Source organism: Chrysemys picta, chromosome 3 (genome assembly GCF_011386835.1).
Source record: "Chrysemys picta bellii isolate R12L10 chromosome 3, ASM1138683v2, whole genome shotgun sequence".
NCBI lineage: Eukaryota > Metazoa > Chordata > Testudines > Emydidae > Chrysemys > Chrysemys picta.
Window position 1 is genome coordinate 124667449 of NC_088793.1, and position 17539 is coordinate 124684987.

At 40.7% G+C, this 17539-nt stretch overlaps 1 protein-coding gene across 10 annotated transcripts in view; it reads right to left on the minus strand.

The window, feature by feature from the left end:
• PDE10A (phosphodiesterase 10A) overlaps nt 1-17539 on the minus strand; it is a 548616-nt gene that overhangs the window by 142398 nt on the left and 388679 nt on the right. For all 10 annotated transcript variants that reach the window (XR_010600146.1, XR_010600145.1, XM_065590407.1 and 7 more), the window contains exon 2: nt 3299-3427. Coding sequence is in view for 7 of the 10 variants with exons in the window: in XM_065590407.1 (XP_065446479.1) it covers nt 3299-3427 (129 nt within the window). In the remaining 3 variants the exon portion in view is untranslated. The remainder of the gene's footprint in view (nt 1-3298; nt 3428-17539) is intronic.

Consider the following 17539-nt stretch of genomic DNA (forward strand, 5'->3'; position numbering starts at 1 on the left):
AATTTCTCTTCTCCTTGGTTACAGTTGTTCAGATGTCACCTGACCAGCATGAAGGTTGCTGACAGGCATATTTATTTGCCCGATTTTGTAAATAGCTCCAGCCTTTTTCCATCTAATTTTTGCAAAGTCCTGAAATGGCAATATAATGCCACTCAGGCAAATCTGCACCCCTCTCCCCAAACAGTTTGAAAACACACTCATGAGTATACCTAAAATCTGGATTTGGACATTCAAAGAATATGCAAAAATATGCTTCCTTATTGGGCCAATGGAAATCACAATTATTGTTTCTGGAACTTTTAATTTTTTCTCCTTCAAAGTGTTACTTATAAAAAATGTTGTTAGATTTAAGAAAAACCTGGCTCCAAATCAGAGACTTCTAGTTATTTCTCACAAAAATACAGAGAAAATATGTAACAATCTATGCATTGACTTCACGTTTCAAGGAAAACCAAGGTTTATTGACCCTAAAGTTGCCAACTGTCTAATCACACAAACCCAAACACCCTTGCCCCGCCCCTGCCCCGTCCCTTCTCACTCCATCCCCCTTCCCTCCGTTGCTTGCTTTCCCCCACCCCAGCAGGGGGTTGTGATATGGGAGGGGGTGTGGGGTGTGGGCTGGGGCCCAGGGTTTCAGAGTGTGGGAGGGGGCTCGGGCTGAGCCTGGGGCAAGAGGTTAGGGTGTAGGAGGGGGGGCAGACTCTGGGAGGGAGTTTGGGTGCTGAAAAGGGCTCAGGGCTGGGGCAGGGGGTTGGGAGGGGATGTGGGGTGCGGGCTCCAGCCGGGCGGTGCTTACCCCAGGCAACTCCCAGAAGCAATCAGCATGTCCTGCGGCTCCTAGGCCAGGCGGCTCCGCGCACTACCACTGCCTGCAGGCACTGCCCCTGTAGCTCCCGTTGGCCATGGTTCCCAGCCAATGGGAGCTGTGGAGCCAGTGCTCGGGGTGGAGGCAGTGTGTGGAGCCTCCCTGATTGCCCGTGTGCCTAGGGGCCGCAGGGACATGCCAGCCGCTTTTGGGAGCCGCACGGAGCCAGCCATCCCCGCTGCTCCACCAACCGGATTTTTGGCCTATTAAAATCTTCCAGATTGCTTTCAATAGCAACCGGGAGATTGAGGCCAATTCCAGGAGACTTCTGGCCAATCCAGGAGGGTTGGCAACCCTAATTGACCCTCAAGGTCAATATTTACCTTGTCTTTGTTAACTGGTTGTCTCAATACAACTTGAAGCTTATTTCCACAGAAGTCACCATTATTATAATTTTTTCATATCACACCCAAGTGTGTGAACAAGCATCATAAGATAATGGCAGTAGAAAAATTCTAGGCCAACCAAAATAACTTACACTTTAAACTGCCATGTTCTCTGAACTGAAACACTATCCAAAACTTTCTGCCACATTTGAGCACTCATATTCTTAACTCACACCATAACCTACATTTCACACTGAAGATCACTCCCTGTACATATCCTGGCCTGTTGTAGAAAATCATCCTTTGCACAGGGTGGCAAGACACTATTGTGATCTAAAATAATGATTTTCCTGGTAGCAGCAAAGTATTTACTAATTTGTAAGAAGTCTGACTCAAATTAGTCCGTTAGTGGTTACTAGGCTATTCTGCACCCCATGCCCCAAAGCTCTCCCTACAGATATAGTACACACTTATGGTTCTATTGGGTATCACAGTTCCCATGAGTATCAGTCAAAATAAAAAAAACCAAACCTTTAGCTTGACACACAAACTTGATACACAACAGCATTTTTCTGTATGTGTAGATAGATTATAAATATAAATACTATGTTGTGTATCTACTAAGGTTGCACTATACCTAAAACAAAAAACACAAAAGTAAATGAATGAACAACGAAGGCACCTAATAGTACATACCCACCACTCCTTCTCATTAACACTGGCATCTCACCATTAGAACAATCACTATACACCAAAGAAAATACACTGCATCTTAACTCTGCACACATAATAAGGCCATCCATGCAGTACCACCTTTCACAAACTCCTTAGCACCATGACCATAAACAGACCAGATTCACCCACTACTATCCTTTCTGCATTGTTTTAGAAAATCATATTCACCCGTATATGGGAAAGTGGCAATATTCCATATATTTAAAATGGAGAATATTATTCAAACTAGTATTTAAAAAACAAAACAAAACAAAAACAAAAACTATTTATTGCTGCATATACCAAGCAAAATCAGGCTTTCCCCCCCAACCTAGTGTACCGCAACCTTGTGTACAATTTGCTACTGTGATCCAGAACTTTACTAGAATTACTTCTTTCCAAGTATCTCCTTCGCATTGACTCTCTGATGTCTGGATGAGGTTCCCCCCAATTAATTTATTCACATTTTTCCAGAAATAATATCATTGTTATTGCCTGTCAATATTTTTTCCTGGTAATTTTTATTCTCTTCATTCCTCAGTGTTTGCAACAATTTGGTTTAATTTCATCTGCAGACCTAGGTTCCAATGTTGCAAACTACTGAAAAAGCAAGGACCTTTCAACTCACAGCTCCACTAAATTCAAAAGGGTTCCAGGTATCTATTCACGTACAACAGCTTCTAGGACTGAGGCATTAGTTAACAAGTTGGCTATCAACAAGTCCAGGTCATTAAAAGGAGAAGAGCTCCGTGTAGCTCTAAGTCTGTCTCTTTCGCAATAGAAGTTGATCCAATAAAATATATTACCTCACCTACCTTGTCTCTCTAATGTTAAGTATAAATTAAGCCTAATACTGATCCTGCAGCAGTGTAAGATACCTCCCCATAACTCAACACATTGCTTTTTATCATTACCCTTTGCTTACAATCCATGTGTCACTGCTCATATCCAAACTCTTTTTAATTCATGTTGCATGTAGGAATTTGCGAGGTAACGTACCAACTATTTTACTGAAGGCTGCATATTATGTGTTGCATAACCTTCTTTCAGTATTTTAGCAATTTTAGAGGCAAGAAATCAAATTATGTTCTCAATAAACTTGCACTGATGTAACAAAGATTAATACTTGGCCCAAATGTTCATATTTATTCATTTTCAGTTACAAATATTGGACTAAACTTCCACAAATGAATACCAGTACATTCAACCAGAAATAGCTAAAGGCTAGAAACATAAGGAATTCTTAGTCTTTTTTTTTACTTTATTAAAAATTGTGCAATCTTGACGTGTAAGCTACAAAATACAAGTTTTAAAAAATGAAGCTGGTTCCTTTATAAAACCAATCTCCATTCTGTTTAACATTAATGTTTAATCACAATTAATAAGATTTTACCTTCCTGTCTGTTGTTTTTTCTCTTCAGCCATTTTTCCACTGTCTCAGCACTTACACTTTCTGACACAAATTCATCCAGTACCTGGGGGTGAAGAGAAAGATAGGCCTTCACTTTTTCATCTGTCAAACCTGCAAAAGAGCAAAAGAGAATATTAACTGATTATATTATCATCACATTATTCCTTATAGTAATGCTTAAAGACCCCAGTCTGGATCAGGGCTCCCAATTGTGCCAGGGGCTGCAAAAATACAAATGTACACATGGTTCCTGATCTGAAGCTAGGGTTGCCAACTTTCTACTCACACAAAATCAAACTCCTTCGCCCCGCCCCCTGCCCTGCCCCTCTGCTGAGGCCCCGCCCATGTCCTGTCCCTTCTCCGAGGCCCAGCCCCTGCTCACTCCATTCCCCCCCCTCCCCCATCGCTCGCTTTCCCCACCCTCACTCACTCGCTCATTTTCACTGGGAGGGTATCAGGGGTGCAGGCTCTGGGCAGCACTTACCTCAAGCAGCTCCTGGAAGCAGCCGGCAGGTCCCCCTCCAGATCCTATACAAAGCAGCAGAGGTGCAGCCAGGCAGCTCTGCGCACTGCCCCATCTGCAGGCGCCACCCCGACAGTTCCCGGACAATGGGAGCTGTGGGGGCGGTACTTGGGGTGGGGGCAGCGTGCAGAGCACCCTGGCTACCCCTACACATAGGAACCAGAGTGGGGACATGCCAGATGCTTCCCCACTGCACAGCGTTGCCAACCCGGACAGCCAACGGCCCGGTCAGCGGTGCTGACCCAAGGCTCTAGGATCCCTTTTTGACCGGGTGTTTTGGTCAAAAACTGGACACCTGGTCACCCTACCTGAAGCGTTTAAAATCTAAGACAGGAAATGACATGCAAAGAGTGGGAAAAGGGGAAATGGATCCATTCATGGAATATATTCCCACTATAAGAACAACACACAAAGGCTGTTACGGGTGTTGTGGGACAAAAGTATAAGCAGGAAATCAAGGCTGGAATCCCTGGTGCAGTGATAGGAGACATGTAGGCAGGTTTGAAGGGAAATGGGAAGGCAGTGGAGAAATTTCAGGGGCAGTATGATCTAAGCAAGAGGATCTTAGCAGATGCATTTTGTTGGATTGAAGAGAGGGGATGTGAGAGGAGGAAACTGCAGTAGGTGGGGCATAAAGGCCTAAATGGGATTTTTTGAAGCAAAGACAGAGATTTTAGAGAAATTATAGAGGAACAACCAGCAACCTTTGGACACAGCCAGGGGGTGGAGGGTAAGAAAGAGTAAGGAGTCAAAAATCACCACTGGGTTACAGGCCTGAATGACAGGGTGGCTGGTGATAGCATCATCAGTGACACAGAAAGGGAGAGTAGGGATGGTTTTGAATGACAAATTAAGAGTTCAGTTTTGGCCTGGCTGAGTGTAAGCTAATAGTGAGACATTCAGGATGATTTAATTGGAGAGACAGGCTGAGATGTGGGTTGGATGGAGAAAGGTGGTCAGGGGTAAACATGTCTCATATACAGTGCCAAACTCAGTGTCATCACTTAAACAGCAACAAGAGCAATAACTACAATAAAATGTAACATCAAAATTAGGTGGGAACTTAAAAAGGAAAAAAGTTACAGATGTAGCTTTAGAAGCAGAAGCAATATTCTAACCAACAGGCAACCATTATTTTAGAAATTCAGTTATCATGCTACGATTATACTGAAGGGTAAATTTCTTTACATCTAACAACAGGAAACCAGTGGTATGTATTTTAGAAAATGCAGGACAACCAAAAGGCCAAATCAGAAAGTCTATGATATGTGAAATTCCTGATATCACAAACCTACTGCACTATTCAAAAGTCCACTTAATGTAACTACTCACTTCAGGGATGTGCAAGTGAAACGAAGCTAAAATTTTTCAAGGGAGAATAGGAAACAAATGTAACTGCCTTGAGAGAGATACATGTTTTCGCAAACAGAAGGCATACTGAATGCAGAAGTGTTAATTAGTTCTGCTGGGGACTGAGGTAACAACTGCAGTAGCTCCTTAACTACTGCTTCTCCTCCAGAATTGTGTGTACATAAACATATTTTCAGTGCAACTGTGAATTAACAACAGAGTTAGCACAAGTAACGAAAAAGCAGATCAGCATTAGACAAACGTGAAACTCTCCTCAAACAGTATTAAGTTCGTTTTGAGAATGCCGACACAATGCCGACATATTTTTTGCTTAGTACAGTGCACTGAAAAAATATCTTCAGTCGGTGAGATTATAAATTGTAATATTCTATAGCAATTTTAAAAATATTATAGCTAGTGTCTTTCAGAATGAAAATATTTGGCAAGTAATATCAAAATACAAAAACAAACACAGCATTGGCATAATGTTGTACTGTCCAGATTCACTAACACTGAATGTTGGAGCTACAACACACCAACACTAGATCAGCCACACCAGGCCACTAGTACCACATTGACTACAGATCATACCACTAGTACCAAATTAGTGCAAAATCTCAGTGCACCTAATCCAACAGCAATCAGTACTTGATGCAGCAGGCAATAGTTTCAAAATACCAACAGTCCATGCTTGCACAATTTAAGTTAGACCACTTAGCGAGATGCTTGATTTTCATTAGTGATGAGCAGTTGGAACTCTCATTTAAGTCAATGAGAGCAGCAGATGCTCAGCAACTCAAATTCAGGTTACTTCTTTGGATGCCTAACCTTAAGCACCATGTTTTAAATGTATACCATAATGCATCTACCATAATGCAGATGTGTATACTCTGCATGGATTAAAAACTCTTTCAACCGATGTAGATAATCAGCTCACGTCCTCAAGAATTAGATTTGATTACCTATATATAATTTTTGTAACCGGCTGCACAAAGAAATACATAATAATATTTTGGCATATAAAGTCCTGGTATTCTTATAGGACAACATGTTTTAATTTGATAATATATTTATAGTAATGATGTATAACAAACGTTTTGGAGATTCAGTTCAGTTAAGCATCAGAAAGTTGTTTGAACTTAGCCAAAGCTCTCCGGTCTAAAAATATGACTCTTAACTCATTAGTACAGTCTGTGTCACAAAATGCCTGCTATTTCCGGGTTATATGCAGATTGCAACTAAAGAAAAAATAGCATTTTGCAGTACTCCTGCTTCTGGCCAAAACTAGAAATTGGGAGGCATGTAAAAAATAAAAAATAAAATAACTCCTACAAGGTTTGATTTGAATTTTAAGTGAAAGTTCAGGTCTCCTCTCATTTATCTGAACTAGTCAGCTAACTCTTAAATTTACATTGCAACGTAATGTTAAAAAATTATTAACTATGGCCTAATCTTGTAAATCATTACTTATGAGTAAAGCCCTACTTAACTTGAGATATTGCGGAAATTGCAGATTCTGCAATATTAGGTTTCCACCACTGTTTTGACAGTGGGAGCCCCCGCTCTGAGCTCCAGGCAGCTGACAGCAGAAAATCGCAGAAAAGTAATAATGGACTTTATTATTGCCACAAATAATAAAGTCCATTATTACTGATCTGCTATTTTCCATGGTTTATCCACAACTCAGCCACAATTTTTTTGACAATCATCCTGCAATTCAAGTAGGACCTTACTTATGAATATAGTCCTTATTCCTTGCCTTCCAAGAAAATGTACATGTGCTTTAAACTTTTATAGGATCAAGCCCTATGTTAACACTTGCCATCATTCAGTAAAATGTCCACATGAATTAAGAGCTTACATCTATATTCCACAGATTTAACTATAACTTCAAAACTAATTTTGTCCCAAATGTCTTGCAACTTCAGCTATCCTGTGCTGAGGCTTCTGTTTTAACCTCATGGGGACACATGAGTCTTTCAGTCAATAGGAGAATTCCAGCAGTAATCCAAAAGGAGCACACCTGCATTTGGCTAAACTGTACATGTCCAGACTTGGCCTCTTTTGTGTGTGTGTGTGTCAGACAATTAGAATAAATAGAATAGAATTTAGAACCTATAATTGCAGATAAACCTCTCTTTAAATGTGGCAAAGCCTTAATTATCAGTGCTCTTAAAATATCCTTTTCTGTAATACAAAAATATGTATTTTTACATTAAAAATATGTTTTCAATTTTTCTCCACCTCCACCCAAACTTACAGCATATGTAAATTAAATGAACTTCATTCACCTATGTGAATTAGAATTTACACTTGCAGATCTTTTGGAAGATACCCTGAATGAAATCTTAGATCTCACTGACTTCAGTGGAGCCAGGATTTCACCCATGTTGTTAGCAATTCTGGAAATGAACATTTTTAAACTATGTAAACAGCATTTTACAGAAAACATCTCTCCAGAACTTTGTTTCTATTTGATGAGCTCAAAAAGCTTCACAGACCAGTTTCCTCCAAGGACGTGCATTGGTCCTTCTGGCAGAAAATAATGAGCATTCTCATTTCCTGAAAACAATTCTATCCTCCAACAATGCAGGGATAGTATCAAGAGGGACTACCACTCAGGAGACCTGAACTTGAGCCGCAAGCTTACTATACACAAAGCCAGAGCACACAGAAAGGTTTGGAACAACTGATTCTTCTGGGAATTAAAAGGAAAACTCGCATCTCAGTTGACCATTCAATGGTTCCCTATACGCATTAGACTTTGCCTTGCTGATTCATACATAACCTGTTGAATGAATTAAAAAAAAAAAAACAAAAAAAAAACACCACAATGCATCTTTCTTCCAACTCCCATTCTTCCTCTTTTTAGGTGATAACCCTATATTTTGGTGCTGACATCCCTTGTTGCAGTCTGCTAATCCCCTGTTACATACATGTTAACAATTTGTTCTGGTTTTGTGATTAAACAACGACAATTATAATAAAACTAAAACTCAAAAAGGACCCGCGTATCAGATAAGCACTTTCTTTCCCTCTGAACAAACTGCGAGCAGGGAAACTCTGCAGGATCTACCCTCTGCTTGTGCTAGGTCAGCAGCTACTAACTTCCTGACCAGCACATTTGTTTAGGTTCTCTTTGTGGCGCTCACTTAGAAATGTTCCCTTAGGCCACGCCATCCAATTCATAAAGTTAATTCATATGTGGGGAAACCATCAATCAGAAGGACTTTTATTTTCCCCTGGCTATTGCTGTCCTAATAGTCACCACATCACAACATCACGGTTGTATAAATGACAACTTTCACATGAGTTTTACACACTGTTGTGCACTATGTGTCATTCAGGTTAGCTTGTTTATTCTATGGTCAGGAAGAGATTAACATTTTTGGAACCCTGTAAAACGAAGAAGGGAGCGAGGAAATAGCATGGTTTTTACTAAGACAATGCTCTGATCCGCAACAGTGGTATTTATCACTGACGAGGGATAAAATCTGTTGAAATTGGTTTATCCAGTAGTGTTCGGGCAATATCCATCAGGGAAGAGGGAAAGTAAAGGGATAAAAAGATGATTTTTCATAGTATTTTTCTACTTTGATTTGACATGGTTAGGGTGTTAGTTGTGGCCTACTCATATAGTGACTATAAAGATTTGGATATTGTGTCCAGTGCAGTCAGGTGTACAGTTAAGGTATGATCTGTTCCCTAATCTGGCACCAATACCTACCCAGTCTATAAGATTTAACTTCCTGGCCTTGAATGGAACAGGCAAAGGGGCAACATTTTTATTCTTGGCACAAGGCAACAGAAACCACTGAATTTAACATTACAATTCTCTTTATATTAAGGCAGAATTAGGGATGAAGTCTTTCCTCCTCTTCTTCCTATTTTTTTAACTAATTATAGAAAATCGGAACATACATGTTTTTCTAGTATTACTATTTAATGACAGAGTTTAGTTTTCTAAGCACAAAAGTTGGAGCCAAGAATCTGAGTGTTAAGTCTGCCTCTGCAATTTTCTTTTTCTTTTTCTTTGGCCTTAGGCCTGTCACTTAAAGTGCAAAACTTCAGTTTCCTCATCTGAAAAGCAAAGAGAAATCTTACAAAGTTATTGTGATGATTAGAAAAGTTAGTGAATTAAAGCACTTTAAAGATGAATAGCACTGAAAGTACATGCTGTAACGGCTAAGCGTTAATATTATCCTTTATTTCTGATTCCATCATTCTACTGGCACTAGAACATTGGGGCCAACGGCATAAGTAGAACTTGGATTCTGTTGCTAGTAGTTGTACGACTCTTTACTTAAAAAAAAAAAAGTATGGTATGAATTGTAGTATTGAATCATAGAATCTCAGGGTTGGAAGGGACCTCAGGAGGTCATCTGGTCCAACCCCCTGCTCAAAGCAGGACCAATTCCCAACTAAATCATCCCAGACAGGGCTTTGTCAAGCCTGACCTTAAAAACCTCTAAGGAAGGAGATTCCACCACTTCCCTAGGTAACCCATTCCAGTGCTTCACCACCCTCCTAGTGAAAAAGTTTTTCCTAATATCCAATCTATACCTCCCCAACTGCAACTTGAGACCATTACTCCTTGTTCTGTCATCAGGTACCACTGAGAACAGTCTAGATCCATCCTCTTTGGAACCCCCTTTCAGGTAGTTGAAAGCAGCTATCAAATCCCCCCTCATTCTTCTCTTCTGCAGACTAAACAATCCCAGTTCCCTCAACCTCTCCTCATAAGTCATGTGCTCCAGCCCCCTAATCAGGTTTGTTGCCCTCCGCTGGACTCTTTCCAATTTTTCCACATCTTTCTTGTAGTGTGGGGCCCAAAACTGGACACAGTACTCCAGATGAGGCCTCACCAATGTCAAATAGAGGGGAACAATCACGTCCCTCGATCTGCTGGCAATGCCCCTACTTATACAGCCCAAAATGCCGTTAGCCTTCTTGGCAACAAGGGCACACTGTTGACTCATATCCAGCTTCTCATCCACTGTAACCCCTATGTCCTCTTCTGCAGAACTGCTTCCTAGCCATTCGGTCCCTAGTCTGTAACAGTGCATGGGATTCTTCGTCCTAAGTGCAGGACTCTGCACTTGTCCTTGTTGAACCTCATCAGGTTTCTTTTGGCCCAATCCTCTAATTTGTCTAGGTCCCTCTGTATCCTGTCCCTACCCTCCAGCGTATCTACCACTCCTCCCAGTTTAGTGTCATCTGCAAACTTGCTGAAAGTGCAGTCCACGCCATCCTCCAGATCATTAATGAAGATATTGAACAAAACCGGCCCCAGGACCGACCCCTGGGGCACTCCACTTGAAACCGGCTGGCAACTAGACATGGAGCCGTTGATCGCTACCCGTTGAGCCCAACGATCTAGCCAGCTTTCTATCCATCTTATAGTCCATTCATCCAGCCCATACTTCTTTAACTTGCTGGCAAGAATACTGTGGGAGACTGTATCAAAAGCTTTGCTAAAGTCAAGGAATAACACATCCACTGCTTTCCCCTCATCCACAGAGCCAGTTATCTCCTCATAGAAGGCAATTAGGTTAGTCAGGCATTACTTGCTCTTGGTGAATCCATGCTGACTGTTCCTGATCACTTTCCTCTCCTCTAAGTGCTTCAGAATTGATTCCTTGAGGACCTGCTCCATGATTTTTCCAGGGACTGAGGTGAGGCTGACTGGCCTGTAGTTCCCCAGATCCTCCTCCTTCCCTTTTTTAAAGATGGGCACTACATAAGCCTTTTTCCAGTCATCCGGGACCTCCCCTGATCGCCATGAGTTTTCAAAGATAATGGCCAATGGCTCTACAATCACATCCGCCAACTCCTTTAGCACCCTCAGATGCAGCGCATCCGGCCCCATGGACTTGTGCTCATCCAGTTTTTCTAAATCGTCCCAAACCACTTCTTTCTCCACAGAGGGCTGGTCACCGTCTCCCCGTACTGTGCTGCCCAGTGCAGCAGTCTGGGAGCTGACCTTGTTCGTGAAGACAGAGGCAAAAAAATCATTGAGTACAGTAGCTTTTTCCACATCCTGTTACTAGGTTGCCTCCCTCATTCAGTAAGGGGCCCACACTTTCCTTGACTTTCTTCTTGTTGCTAACATACCTGAAGAAACCCTTCTTGTTACTCTTAACATCTCTTGCTAGCTGCAACTCCAAGTGTGATTTGGCCTTCCTGATTTCACTCATGAATGCCTGAGCAATATTTTTATACTCCTCCCTGGTCATTTGTCCAATCTTCCACTTCTTGTAAGCTTCTTTTTTGCGTTTAAGGTCAGCAAGGATTTCATTGTTAAGCCAAGCTGGTCGCCTGCCATATTTACTGTTCTTTCTACACATTGGGATTTTTTTTTCCTGTAACCTCAATAAGGATTCTTTAAAATACAGCCAGCTCTCCTGGACTCCTTTCCCCCTCACGTTATTCTCCCAGGGGATCCTGCCCATCAGTTCCCTGAGGGAGTCAAAGTCTGCTTTTCTGAAGTCCAGGGTCCGTATTCTGCTGCTCTCCTTTCTTCCTTGTGTCAGGATCCTGAACTCGACCATCTCATGGTCACTGCCTCCCAGCTTCCCATCCACTTTTGCTTGCCCTACTAATTCTTCCCGGTTTGTGAGCCGCAGGTCAAGAAGAGCTCTGCCCCTAGTTGGTTCCTCCAGCACTTGCACCAGGAAATTGTCCCCTACACTTTCCAAAAACTTCCTGGATTGTCTGTGCACTGCTCTCCCAGCAGATATCAGGGTGATTAAAGTCTCCCATGAGACCCAGGGCCTGCGATCTAGTAACTTCTGCTAGTTGCCGGAAGAAAGCCTTGTCCACCTCATCCCCCTGGTCTGGTGGTCTATAGCAGAGTCCCACCACAACATGACCCCTGTTGCTCACACTTCTAAACTTAATCCAGAGACTCTCAGGTTTTTCTGCAGTTTCATACCGGAGCTCTGAGCAGTCATACTCCTCTCTTACATACAATGCAACTCCCCCATCTTTTCTGCCCTGCCTGTCTGTCCTGAACAGTTTATATCCATCCATCACAGTACTCCAGTCATGTGAGTTATCCCACCAAGTCTCTGTTATTCCAATGACATCATAGTTCCTTGACTGTGCCAGGACTTCCAGTTCTCCCTGCTTGTTTCCCAGGCTTCTTGCATTTGTGTATAGGCACTTTAGATAACTCACTGATTGTCCCGCTTTCTCAGTCTGAGACAGGAGTCCTCCCCTCTTGCACTCTCCTGCTCATGCTTCCTCCCAGTATCCCATTTCTCCACTTACCTCAGGGCTTTGGTCTCCTTCCCCAGGTGAACCTAGTTTAAAGCCTTCCTCACTAGGTTAAATTAATGGAGATATCCTATCTCCTAGAACTGGAAAGGACCTTGAAAGGTCATTGAGTCCAGCCCCCTGCCTTCACTAGCAGGACCAAGTACTGATTTTTCCCCAGATCCCTAAGTGGCCTCCTCAAGGATTGAACTCACAACCCTGGGTTTAGCAGGCCAATGCTCAAACCACTGAGCTATCCCTCCCCCCAATGAAAGTTTGGTTTGCAAAAGATTGTCTGAGAACCTCCACTTCTCCACATGAAATCCCGAACATTTTATTAGCTCCCACTTTTCATTTGCAGTGACTACAAAGCAAACCCCAAAATGGATTTTTGAACTCACTGCTCAAAACTGGATTCTGTTTCATCTAGTATCCAGTGTTAGTAAATAATCAAGAGCTTCACTAAACCAAACAGCAAATCCATAACAGAGTACTTGCTATTGGCTTTAATGAGAAAGATTATACGATCTGAAGAGAAACCAGAGCCTGCACAAGAGAAATGAAGTGGACTTCTTGTAGCAATTGGGAGTACTACACAAGTGGAATATGTCCAAAGAATCAGTTTCACTGCAACTCAAGTAAGTCTCCTGTTCACTATAACCCTTTTCAAAATGGCAGTCCCTCACAGAGTTTAAATAATTAATAAGATTTGATACAATGAATGTGAGCAAATGGTTCAGTCACAGTGAGCTCAGCAATAGTTCACTCACAGCCTAGGAAATTCTTATTGAGAGAGGAATGTTGGCCATAACACTGGAGCTATCTTTATACTTTTTTTTTAAAATGCAACATGAACCTCTAAATTCCACCTGAAAAATCACACAGTCACAGAAAGGATCTTGAATTAACATTTCATATGGAATAATGAACCTGTAATACAGCCAAGACCCTCACCAATACTTCAGTGTTAGAAACAGAGGATATCATTGCAAAGAGTTTTTGAGATGTCTGAAGTCAGAACAAAATGTTTCAAATGAAATGCAGATATTTCCACTTCAATCTGGTGACCAGAAAATAAAGAATAAAGCAAAGCCAGAGGACGAAGCTTACAGCATAGGAAGACTAATGGAACAAATATATGGGCACTCTCCCAGTTGATAAACACAATACTCATAATTTCTATGGTAGAATTTAGGAGAGACAGGATCCCTAAATACTGTCGTAGTCTTATATACAGCAGTCCCCCTCAAGATGCCCACAAAATATTTCTTGGAAAGTTAGTCTGTATGAACATTTTAGTTTGTCAAGTGCAAAACACTATCACTTTAACTTAAAAGACCATCGTATATTCAGCAAGTATGACAAGGTTTATCCTTTAGTAAGAAGATGCCTTAAAAACTAAGTTTACAGATTTAAATTAACTCTATCATATATGAACTTGAAAAACACAGTGGCAACTGAGTATGAAATGGGATTTCTTTAAAATAGGAGTGGAGGGGAGGTAAGATTTACAAAGAAAATGAAATCTTTCATTCCTGCAACCTCCAAAAAAATAAAAATCCTTCCTTCATTTGTAATTTACAATGACACAAAAAATACCAAAATTACATTTCTGCTATTAAGTGTATTGTAAGCCATATAAAAAAAACGTAAGTTCCTTAGACATTTTGTTAGTTTCATTTTCATTAACAGCCCAATTCTGGGACTCTTACACACACTGTGTATCACTTTGCTCTGGGAGTAGCCTCACTGAACTCAGTGTAAAGTACTACTCACTTCCACCATGAATAGGTGGAAGAACTGGGTCCTATAGCTGCACTTTAAAAATCTGCTGTGTTTGGCACCAAGAGTAAGTCACTGCCTTGCTGGCTCTCACAGTTTTATCACAAATCTTGCCTTACTTGGTGTTGTACAAAAGGCGCAAGCTAACAGAGCCATCCATGTGACTATCTGAGAATCTCATCTTTCATTTAAAACAAGTTTCTAGACCCCCTGGCTGTCAAGAAAAATTTGAAAACATGAAACCTAAAGGCTCAATCAAACACCAGGAAACAAATAAAAACAACCCAGATTTTATTTTTAAAATCTCGAGATTTTTAAGCCAGTCTTGTGATGGAGCGGGGGGTTGGGGGGCCTGGCTCACAATTTTTCCACAAACCTATTTGGAAATACTGCAGTCACTGCTATCCCTCAAAGCTCTTCTGCAACACCCTCAGTGGTATATCTGGTTGGTCTAGACATGGCCAATCGCTTTAACAATCATTGCAAGAAAGACCACTAAGAAATTAAGCAGATTTTTAAGTATAGACCAAAAATGATGGTGAAAAACAGCTTCAAATATTACAACTTCCTTGGTAATAGAAGTTTTTTTAAAAAGTTGGTTTTGCTCTAACTTTGATGGACCACTGCAAAATATTTGGCAAGGGCAAAATCATCACTTCTTCATACAATTAAGACAGATATTGTACCAAGCATAAACTTTAGCAGAAACATATTATAACAGACTACAGATTAGAAAACAACCTTATCTCCAATAAGGGTACAAATTTTGTAATATTAAAATAAATCCTTTCATTTGGACCCTAAAAATGATGAACAGAGATTTATAACAGCAATTTCCTATAAATCAGCATTTGAACTGGAGTGTCATAGTTGTACACAGTGAGATCTTTGACATGAAAAATTCTCAAATTAATCCAGCAAGGAAATTTAAATGCATTTTTGCACCTATCTTCCTTCCTGAATAATTTAAATAGTCCTGTCCCATGCCCACCCAACACAAAAATCACCTCAGAATGTCTCACTACAGAACCTTATAACTGTTATTTGTACTCATTCTTGAAGGCATTCGAGGCATGTGTGTACATTGCTTCACTTGGATTAAACACTAATCCCATTAAATCAATCCCTTCTTTGTTCATAACATCAGGATTCAAAACCACAGACATAGTCAGTTTTGGAATATTCTTTTCAAGTCAGACTTTTTATCTTAATCCATTTAAGTATACAGGAATGTAATGCAACCAAGTGCCCAAACTGCACAATACCTAACATTACACTGGTTTGGCAAAAAGTGTAGTTGTCAATTACTAGCAACCAGAATGGTTGGATCTCTTCTTTTGTTTAACTGGCATTCAGGCTATCTATGAACAGCTTCATTTAATCTCTTTTCCTTCTTCCTATCCAACCCACCACAATTACCCCAAGACTAAATTGACAGAAAAAGAGAAAACATAAATTATTCTTTTGTACACTGAACAGCAAACCAAGTCATTTCTATATTAAAAACAGTTACAAATATTATAGTAGTCGTAGATAAAGATATCATAGTGCACATCAAAAAATACAACAGTGAAAAGGTATCTAAAGGTAAAAAGGTAAAAAAAAATCTAAAATTGTCTTTAGAGTTCAAAAACGTAGGTGTTTTACACATCTGATATAGTTTACAAATATATTTGTATATATGTTGCACATTTTAAAATATGTAACTTAGTTGTGGAGAAGGGACTATGTTAACTTGAAATCGTATGATAAATGTTAAGTGAAGTTGTAGGAAGGGGAATATTGTTGGACAGATATCAACAAAACACATGCTGCTGGGTGCAAGGAGATACAGAGGCTTAGACACCTGGACAGACGCTCCACTCAGCCTGCTTGTTCGGAAGTGTTTTTTTTTGGGGGGGGGGGGGGGGGGGGGGGGGGGGAGAGAGCTAAACTGGAAGAGTTGCTGGTTGTCTCCTGAGGGAGGGAGCAAGCGAGCAGGATCAGAGAAAGGGCAGAGCTAGACTGTGGTTAGGAAGGGAAGCACTGCTGGGCACTTATAAGATTATTAGATTAGGCTTTCCCTTTGGGAATACGAAGTAGAAGGGTTACTGAATGCTATTGTTATGTTAATTCTGGTTAACCAAAAGTTTAGTGGTTTTTGAAACCCAAAAGTTGGAGGCATCATTAATCCGTGGTTTTTGAGAGATCTCCAGAGACTTCAAAATAGACTTAGAGAAAGCAGCCAGATTAGCCCATTATTCACAGGCAAGTGTCCTGAGAGGAAGCTTCAGAGGGGTGAAAGGGCTGTACTAGTTGACCCAGAGACCCTGTTGTTGAACAGGGGCATGCTCAGGAAGGGGCAGGTCATGACACTGTATGGTATTGTAAACTGTGTACATATAGGGACTGCTTCATTTCATCCACCACCAAAATGCCATCTCAAAAGTGGAATATGGTAATTAATATAAGGATTCCAGCAGCACTACAACAGTTTGAGAGAGAGAAAATGAAGAACACCTCATCCAATTAAAGCAACAAAGAAATTTAGGCAGGTAGAGCACTAGTAATTATACTGGAATTTAGCCAGGATACCATGGTTCAAGTCCCTTACTCTTGTGAAAAGTGCCTTAAGAAACTTTAATGACTACAGGGGGCTTGATCCCACAGTCTGAGCAACTCCTTGCTGATCACCCTCAACTCCTATTGACGTCAATAAAAGTAGAATGCACTGAGCACCTTCAGTAACTACTCAGTTTCTTACAGGATCTAACCCTAGAATTGCTTATGCCCTCTGTCTCATATGTCACCCAAAATATTACACTCTAATGCTCCAATAACTCCAGGGCAGAGCCCTGATTCAGTACTACCTATTATACGGAAGAACACCATCTATAAAATCCTTATCAAGTTTAGTTTTTATTAACTAGGGTAACAAAGGTCTGTTCTCTTAGCTTAAGATTTACACACTTGTTCAATGGGTGAATAACCCCCCATGATTTTAGCATTCAGTTTTCAATAAAGACATAAATATTAATACTGAATTGAAAATCTATATATTATGCAACACTGTACATGTATACTGTTATTATGGAACATTATCCATCAGTTAATATACAGGTATTTGATAAAATTGTGAACATTACTGTTATGGCCTGAGAACAGGTCCATTACATTTTTAACTAGAACTTTGAAACAACTTTAAAGAATGCATAACAAGTTTTAGTCTCTGCCCAAGTGCATGCTGGGACAGAAGACTAGGTGTTTAGTTAGTGCTATGCAAGAAGCTCATGGAATGAATGTAGACACACTAACAGTTTCAGATTTTAATC